We start from the raw sequence: 10,329 nt of genomic DNA on the forward strand, positions 1-10,329 counted from the left end.
AAGTCATTACTAGACTATCTGACGCGTCACCATGGCCTGCATTACCATCCTAAAAGGATGGATCTATCAGAGGAAATATGTGTTGGCTCTGCTTAGATGCAAGTGAAATCTTTAGTTTAGCTTTAATCTGAATAAGGAGAAGAGGAGAAGGAGAAAAAAAATTAGGTGAAGACAATTCCGGGAGGTTGGGAATTCATACGCCCGTCTAACATTAAGAAATCTTAAACAGATGACGTTTTAGCTTTTATTTGAAATAATAATTGAAGGATTAATTTTATTAAATTTCAAAATGATGACTGGAAACGTCAACAAAATCCCTGCGGGAAATAGTGAGCGGCACTCGATAGTCGTAATTGATGAGTGACAGTGAAACATAGACCCGGACGCTCCTGAAATCTTTTCATTCCTTTAATTTCTCCTGCAATATAGTTCACGTCGGGTCGTATGAAACTTTGGTTTACTATCAAACCTCATATCTTCTAACAGAATATGGATTTCTATAATTTGCTTTTTAAATAGCAAGAATGATTTATTTTAAAGAAAAATCCATAAGAGAAGACAATAAATGTTATTTTTGACAATAAATAAGATCTGTTGGCAACCCACGAAATCATGAGGAGAGACATACGAGGAGAGAGTTCAAAAAAATTTCGTATGCTTGTTTGGATTTCAAAGAAACTAGTTTTATTTTTACTATTTTACCGCACAATATGTGACTACAGGAAATTTTAGATAGAGATACAACTATTCTGGACCTAAAAAGTAGAGAAAGCCTTTAGTAGAAAAGCATGTTCTGACGAATGCTTAAAAATATTAGAATTGTGATTTATATTTTCCTCGCCTCTCACTCTCTGACTTATAACTATGAGAATCGAATACAGCCTGTATCTAATCTCGATTAGCATGCCTGCTATTCTAGATTAAGTATTTAAATATTGAATAAACATATAAGGAAAAAAGAACCTATAGTGAACATACACCCTTTGGCGAGCTGCTTTTAACGAGCTATAGTTTTGGAGAGCGCAAGAGATTGACAAAGCAAGCGAGTAACATTTTCTTCTCTGACCCACAACTCCAACAGTTATCGTTGAATGCAACTTCTATGCGATTTGCATGCCTACTTATTCGAATAAAAATCTATTTGAATTAAGCTTTGGATATATTAGATCAAAAATTGTGGAAGAGAGAATCTATAGTGTAAAGGCAACTCTTAAGGAATTAGTATACCCATTTATCTAAGTTAAGATGTATTTTTTTGGGTATATTGTTTTATAAATATAAATGTTTTATAAATACATGTAGCGAATCAAATCATACTTTTTCTGTTAAGTGATATAAAACACAACCTAATATCAGGGTAATCTTGCTACTTTCGCAAAATGTTTAGAGTTTTATAATTTAATCTCGAGTTTTATACATTTCGCTCGAGATTTACCAATCGAAAATACAAATTGCTCTAAAAGTTAATCTTGATTAAAAAAGTTATCCCAAATTTACCAATCGAAAACAACATAGCAGTATATTTCCACTGGCTTCGTTAGACCAGTTAACTTATAATAGTACATAATAGTATGTTTCCACTGGCTTCGTTAGACCAGTTAACTTACTTGAGATTGCTTGATTTACTTGAATCTTAAGTAAGTTAGCTGGTCTAACGAATCCAGTAGGAAAGTATTATCAGATAAAGTCCTTATTAAAATGGTATGCCTACTAATAGCTATTAGCATATTTCCTGGTGGCCACAATGTGTGGTTTGACTTATCTAAGATCTTTGACATTGGTTCATTGCTTCGCAAATGGTAGGACGCTAAGTATTGATAGAATTGGACAAGTGCGTCTAGTAAATACTAAGATTCTATGAGTTTAAAGCTTATTTAAAATAATTTATAAAACCATCAATTCTGCCGTCAAACTAAACAATTAATTACCGATGATCTATGGAGAAATTTATCAGTGAGTTATCTACAATAAATATTAATTTTAAAATTTCTAAAAGAGAAGTAAAAAAAAAAACTACGAAGAATCCTGCAAACCAAAAATTCCATTTCAAACACGTAAACACAACGAATTAGAGAATAAAGGAGAACACACAAAAAGCAACTTCTAATTGGAAGGTTTTAGGGCGTTTCGCCGGCAACAAAGAAATTTCGACTTCTGACAGGCTTAGGCCGCGAATGAAACAAAATTTATGCAAAAAATAAACAAAAAATGGTGCAAAGCAAATCGCAATTACTGCAGATAAATAAATCAAAAAAAATAAAAAAACAAGGCAAACATCAGAATACACATGATCTAAAAGCAATCGAGGAATTATTGCATCTTAAAATTTATTTATAAAAATTTAGAATTGTAGAAATCCAATTCGCAGCAGCCGCATTGGGTGCACTTATGCAGTCCCTACACCCCTTGCAGCCAGCAGCAGCACTAGCAACTTAAGTGTGCACAGCTAACAAAATACACATTGAGAAGCACGTCCGGGTGCTCCACTTTTTATATATTTAAATATTTTTAATTTTACACTAGCAAATACTTAACACAGTATATAAAATTTCAATAAAAAAATGGCAATATTTACCTTAAATGCAACAACAGTACCAGCACGTAATTTATATAAAACAAAAAATTGTTAATAACAAACTATGGGAGTTATTTTTATTGTTTAATTATTGCAGCATTTGGTGCAGTGATTTTAAGAAATTTTTACACTTATCAGTTATTAAACACTAAATTTTAAGTTTCACAAACACTTTTAATTGTATTTCAACGTTTTTTTGTATAAATTTTTCATTTAAAAACACAGACGTAGATTTTTTACTTCATCAGATTTTTTACATTTTTGCCTGACATTTTCTGTGGAGCATTTGACAGCTATTTTTTTGTTTTTTATTTTGTCTTTCATTCATTCTTTATCTCTTTTCGTTTCGTGAATTTAGTCACTTAGCCACCAAGCGGTCGATAGTTAAAGAAATATCAATAGAACCTGTTTTGTTAAGAATGTGCGTAAAAAGTATGGTTTGAATATTGCAGTGATTATCAAACTGTTCAGAAGTAAGAATGAAAATAAACAAAACGTCAGACATTTATAACAAAAACACAAGCAATTCAAAAAGTAAATGTAAAAAACAAATGATCTTTTTAAACTTATCTCCCACATAATTTGCTTGGGAAGGATTTTGTACAAAATAGAGAAAAACTCCCATTCCCATATGATTCAGAATAATGGTGGTTAAAGCACATAACAGAAAGAAAAAATAATCTTAGGGAATTCTAATTTAAAAATGATTAAATTTCAAAAATCCTGAGATATACATATACTTAAGTTTTCATCGCATAAATCAGCTGTTCGCATAACTAGTTGACATTGTATTGTAAATGAAATAAATTCCGGAAGGAAGTAAAAAAAAAATGATTTATTAAAGCAGTTGATTAAATTTAATTAATAAAATAAACAAAATTATTCACCTAAATCTTAAATTTTTTGTAAATATTACCAAGAAATCAGCATAATCACCATTTATCAAAGCGGAGTTGTTTAAGTTTAGATTGCCTCAAAATGTTTTTTTATAGAGCTAACAGTCAGCTATTTTGTTGAAAAATTTTACCAAAGTTGTAAATTTACCTTGAAATTATTTAACAGCTGTGAACAGCGTACTTTTGTTTGTGCAGAGACAATTCAAAATCCCAATTGCCCATAGTAGCACCTATTGGCGATAGTGATTTTTCCTCTGCTCTTCAGACTGATATCACTGTTGTTCTTTACTGTGGTGCCAAGGTAGATTAAATTCGTAACAGATTCGATAGTATAGTCGCCAGTTCGATGTTCGAGTGACGCACATATTTACCACTAGCCGACATATGCTTCATTTTGTCCTTATTCTCCACATAATTTTGCCATCATGTACATAAAAATATTACTTATTATATTGTAAATATAATCGCAATTTATTCTCGATCTGTTAAAATGTTGTTGCCCAACCGAACATATTTAGAGTTTATTAGTAATGTTATTAAATATTTACATTAATCAGAAATTCATATGTAGAATCATATCACAGTTTAACGGTCAAATCATATAGAACAGCTATTCATTTGAGGCAATCATGCTTCTCTGACAAAATATCTAGAGCAGTATAAATTAATCTACAGTGTTGTACATTTTGCCCCAATCAAAAATGAGAATTCCACTAAAAGTGCATTAAAACAGCATTTCAATAGAATAATTACTTTTTTTTATATATGATTAGAAATATTCATATAAAACTGATTTTAGATTAAACTGAACATATATTTTATTACATGTTAAGTTGGCTGCGATTGCGATTTCCAACTGTCAACTCTGGTGTGTTTTTTCGTTAAATTCTATACTTCATTTTGCCGCTACTGTCAAACAGTTTTCTCGCTCACACGCCGTAAAAAAATAGACGCCGAACTCGTTAAGGATTTTTCTTGCTGTTCATTTTTTGTGCAATAAATTAAAAATCTATCAGTGAAATAGTGAACAAATAAATTATATTAAAATGGCTGATATACCTTCAGATGAATTGAGGGCAGAAGTTAGTGAAATACTTAAGACCGCTGATTTGTCTGTAATGTCCACAAAAAAAATTCGTGAGCAGGTTGAAAAAAAGTTGAGCTGCTCTTTGGTGAGCCGCAAGAAAGAATTTGATAGTAAGTTTCCGAAATTTTTTGTTTTCAACAATGAATTTTATGTTATATTGTGGTGTAATATATTTTCATTAAAAAAAAATATTAAATCGTATTAGATATTGTCTTGGATTTAATCAATCAGCAACAAGCTGAAGAAGACGGTTCTGAAGGCGAAGAAGATGATGCCAACAATAGCGTATCCGAGGAGAATAACAGTGAAGAAGATAAAAAGAAAGCCAAGAAACGTCCAAAACCAACACCACGCAAAACTCCTGGTAAGAAGAAGAAATCATTGAATCGTGATGATTCTGGCAGTGAATCAGATGGTGGCTCGGATTCTGATTTTGAGGTGCCAAAAAAAGTTGCACCGAAGAAGAAGAAAGGTGCTGCTGGTGGAGCCACTGGTACTGGACGCAAATCTACTGGTTTTACACGCGCTTACAATCTCTCACCGGAATTATCATCTTTAATGGGTGCTGAATCTCTACCACGTCACGAGGTAGTCAAAAAGGTTTGGGCTCTTATCAAGGAGCGTAACTTGTTTGATCCTAAAAACAAGCAATACGCTATATGTGACGATGAGTTAATGAAAGTTATGAAAGTAAAACGTTTCCGCACCTTTGGTATGTTAAAGCATTTAAAGCCGCATTTCCTTGACTAAATTCTAGACGTTGGCCATACAACTAAAATAAATATAACTAATGAAAACAAAATATAACGAATAATTTTAAAAAAACTATATATGTATGTAAAAAAAATCTGATAACATTTGACTTGAATTTTCTTTATCATAATGCAGCATGCGAAATGAAATAAAAAGCATAAAATTAAGATTTGTAGAAGACTTGCGCCTTTCCTGGTGTATTTCTTAGAATGTAATTACTTATTTTGTACTGTATGTCCTCTGTTTATACCTGCAATCAAGTATGACGTATTTATTGTATTAATTTTAAATATAAAACTATTATGTATGATGTGCAGTTCAGTATGGACAGAGGATGAATTATTTGTATATGAATGAACGGTAATTTGAATTATTCAATAAAAAGATAACGACTGCTGTTAAAAAGTATGTTTTCATATGGATATTATTTACTTTATATTTTTATTTTCATGCCCATGCTTTCTGGCTTAGATGAACTTAAACCCCATTTATTACTGGAATGTAATTTCCACATTGCAGTGGAAATCTCCACTCACTCCTAAGAGGTGGTTTGGGTGAGTTAAAGTCTCACAATGTGGATGTTGCTGCTTTCCACTTACTGCGAAAAAAAAAAGCATTTTTATTTAATTATTTGTTGGTGCACAAAGATATTATTAATCCTATAACAATTTTTTCAAGAATCCAAAAAAATGTATTAACTTCAACTACGATATATTCTTTGTCAAACATACGTGCTGTGAGAGATGCTTTTTCTCAGTAGTACACAGCTTAGGTTACTGGTTGGTAACCTGGCAAGTCATCTGAATTATCATTTGAACAAAATGGATCTGTTTGAGTTGACTATATCATCTCTGCATTAGAAATTGTAAGACTTCTAGTCACTTTTTAAATGACTATCCAGTTTTGAACTGAGTAGCAATTTCAAATGAATGTTTTATCAAGATATTCGTACCGATCTTTACAAAATACATTAAATATTATATGCTCCGTAGTACTTGCGTAGGTTATGCTTCCAAAAAGAATTCAATAAGTAAAAAATTAATATCAAAAGTCAAGAGTTCGTATCTCTCTTTAATATTATGAACTAGATAATGGAGTAGAGACATTCTTATCTTATTCCGAAAAACTAAATGTCTTTTCTTCGCTTAGAGAAAATTATTAGTGTAAAATATCTAATATAGTTGTAGTGATTTTTTCCACTCTGATATTTTCTATTCTATTTAATCTACTGATATTGTTTGTGTAATTATTAACTGAATAATATTATTGAAACTATTATAACAGTAATTGTTTATGTAATAATTATTATGTATTTTTTTTTAATTGTAAATGTATTTTGTATCATCATCTATTTTTCAAAATTCAATAATTTCTTTTCTAGGTTTTAAATGACAAAGTATATTCTATCTCTTTGATTTTATAAAATAGGTATTATGCCTAAAATCTTAAACAACTAGTTAATATATATATTCAAATAATGGCTGCTAACATGTCACTACATACTAAATCTATCAGTCTGGCTCAACTCCATTATGACTTTTGTAGGGATTTTATTTATTGGGACGAGGAGTCAACTATACTCCACGTAATGCGTCTGTATTCAGCATTGGATAAATGTATTTTGTATATGAAAACCCTTTTCTTGTCGATCTAATACAGATCTCATCCTGAAATATTAGGGAATAGGCCAAGTTTATAAATTTGTCAGGTTTATTCGCGTGCACTGAATGGGAGAATCGTGCATTTCAGGGTTTTTTGTACAATAACTACAGCGATTCTTTTGGGAATCCTAGTATGTTTATAAAGAACACTAATTCGTAATATCACAACGAGCTAATATTTGAGCTTAAGTGCGCTAACTCAATCTATACCTTTAAATATGTTAGCGATGTTAAAAAATTTTAGAAATCAATTAATTTTAGTTGAAGATATGGACGGTCTTCATTTGACTATGGTATAGCTGTAGTTTGATTGAAATCAATCGTTTTAGTTATGCATAATGGTGAAAAAAGGATGTATTATATATAAAGAATATTGTATTTAAATGAATTGGAAGAAGTTGTATGCTCAAAATCTAATGTAGGGTTTTTCAACTGCCGGTCCGTCGACTATTGCAAGAACCAGTAAGTAAAATATTTTATTTTTAACTTTAAGCGATATTAATTTTAATATTAAGCGATAAACGTACATCCACACCAAAGCGAACGCTTGCGAACGTACGTACTTTTTCAGTTACCATTACCTGGAATTGCTCCTTCGCTCGCAACTGTTCACTTTGATGTGGATGTGGCTTAATGATACCAGATAGAGATAAACCACTATGTAGATATTTGTAGTAGTTAATTTTATGAATTTAAGAACTGATAGAGGGTTTAATTAAAGAAGACCTTATTGAGACTTAAACCCAGACCCTACATGCCGTGGCTTAAATACCTATGCACCGTGCTATCAAGGCAATATAATAAAAGACATTGAATTGTGAAAAAAACAAATACTTTTTATTACATTAGGGTTTCTAGGAAAATTTGTTGTTAGATTAGGTTAGAATTGACTAAACACTTTTTTGATCCCTAACCTCACTTGAGCTCACATACTGGCCTGTTGTGATAATATAATTAGTAGTTTCATTTTTATTATAATTAGATAAAAGGAATAGATTTTTTACTATTACCTATTACTATATTTTTACTATATTACTATATCACTATATTATTTACTAATAACTTACCCAACAAAGATAGAGAAGACGCAATATAATATAATGACTCTTGGTCGTCTTAAAAAAGAGGGGTGTCATATTTCATAAACGGCAACTGTTTTTTATTACACGGCTGGTTAGTTGAATCAGTAGCAAGGTGCGACATTTCAAAGACTAAAACTGTAGGTGAAGTTTTACTACGCATATACAAAGTATTTCCCAAGAACGAGAATATCAACTCGGTTAGCTTGGTTTGTTCTATATCCAATCGGAACCGAAATAATCTCTGACTTCAATCCATTGAAAGCTTAATATTTTTGATTTTTTAACATGGACTAGATTTAAATTTCCTACAATAAATCTAACTTCCTCTTTGTTCCTGGAATGAGTGTATCTATTTGGTATAGTTAATTTCAGTGAACAGAAGAACAGTGACAGTGACAATAACCAAATCCATTATAAAAAGCTGTTCATTCATTATTTTTAACATGTAATTTGTTGTTGTTCAGTGGCCTTTCTTAAGGAAAGGCCATATAGCAATATTAGCCAGCATAATCTGTATCCGCGTCTTATAGATATGTTCTGGTTTCCAAATTTATATACGTACCGTATTTAAATTTCGTCTATAATATTTAACTTTCTGTTTTATCTATAAATAACCAGAGGTATAAGATTCACTTACCTTTTGTTTTCCATCTTGATTCTATTCTGATTCACATATATCTTTGTGATTCTCTTAAAAATATAGTCAAACTTCCATAACACGAAGCCCAATTTGACAAAGAAAAGGTTCGACTTATGGATCCACTAATTTAGAGCTATAGTGCTCAAAAATGTTGTCATCTGTAGGAAAGCTTGATGTAGAAATTTCATTGTCAAGCTCAATATAATCATTAAGAGTAGCATTGGAAGTTATTTTATTTACTTTAAACCACGCTGCCATCGACTGGCATTTGTACAAAGAAGCAACATAAGAAGGAAAAAATTAAACATTTGGTTTGGAAAAAGGGACTTCCCCTAATAGCAAAATGCATTTATATTTAAAACAACTTATAGAATCCACTTTCCCATATTCCTATCGGCACGGAACAAAATTTTTGTTCGAGTTATAGAGAAATTCGAATTATAGAAGTTCGAGTTCTAGAAACAGAATTGTATGTAATTTGCTCTGTAAAACCTTGGTGCACTGTTTTTGGTTCGAGTTATAGAAAATTGGAGTTATAGAAGTTCGAGTTATGGAAGATTGACTGTATTCCTATTTTTTGTATTTTTATTTATTGTAGCACAATAAATCTCCCTCTCTCCCCTCTGTTAGGAGACGGTACCCTGTTGATTTATTTCTATTCTATCTTTATTTATTATTTTAATCATATTCATTACAATCAATTATGAACATCCGAAATTGCAAAACCAAGACAATTGCTGTGTAGTTTTAGAAACATTGTGAAAAAAGTTATGGTCCACATCGGGTTTTATTTGCTAAGTTCCAACCATTTACTACTACTCTACATGACTTTCGGACTATTCAAGGTATTACAATAGCAACAAATACTCCATTAATATTCAGTTAAGTTTCTTAAGTTAACTTTTTTGCTTTATAATGGTTTTTATATATTTTTTGTCTGGCTATAGGCCACTTTTTATCAAATAATTCAACGTTTGTTTAATATTTTTAATACATTCTATAATTCGACTCTCCTTGAGAGTCATCATCAGGGTCACGATCTAACATAAATTAATACTACTAAAACTATATCTACGTTATCCTCTTTATTCTACTGTCTATATTTTGCTTTATAGAAAAAGAAATAGTCTAAATTATTTTGTTTTCTTAAATAACTAATTATGTCAATATTTTTCGGAACCCCAATAACTGAAGCTTGTAAAAAACCTCTTAATAAACTCATTAGCATAATAAACACCATTTCTTTGTGAGGGCAAGAGCAGTTTAAATTTTATACTAATATTGCAACTAATATTAAATAGTGTAATAAACATTTATATACTAATATTTAAAATAAATATCATATACTCCCAATATATAATTATAAAAAGTAACGTTAGTCTATCTGAAATGTTTAGGTAGGTCGTCAAAAATTAACACATTAATCACGTTTTGATTGATAATTGACTTAAAAGATTATCATCATATTATTATATATGAAAATGAGGAGAAAGGTACGATTGATTGCAAGTTCAATAAAACACTTTCAACAAAGTGAATTATTTATGTTTTTATTAATTTTATTTTAATATATATATAATATATATATATATATGTATATATATATGTATAATATTTTTACAAACATTTTTTTAC

General features: G+C 30.4%; 1 protein-coding gene across 1 annotated transcript; it reads left to right on the forward strand.

The window, feature by feature from the left end:
- The first annotated feature begins 4,370 nt into the window (after window positions 1-4,370).
- Window positions 4,371-5,712, forward strand: LOC119672122 (upstream activation factor subunit spp27-like). The gene is made up of 2 exons (XM_038083089.1): window positions 4,371-4,668; window positions 4,764-5,712. The coding sequence occupies exons 1-2, from the start codon at window positions 4,518-4,520 to the stop codon at window positions 5,306-5,308; spliced, it is 696 nt and encodes a 231-aa protein (XP_037939017.1). The 5' UTR covers window positions 4,371-4,517; the 3' UTR covers window positions 5,309-5,712.
- The last annotated feature ends 4,617 nt before the right edge of the window (window positions 5,713-10,329 follow it).

This window comes from Teleopsis dalmanni, chromosome 1 (assembly GCF_002237135.1).
Source record: "Teleopsis dalmanni isolate 2A chromosome 1, ASM223713v2, whole genome shotgun sequence".
NCBI lineage: Eukaryota > Metazoa > Arthropoda > Insecta > Diptera > Diopsidae > Teleopsis > Teleopsis dalmanni.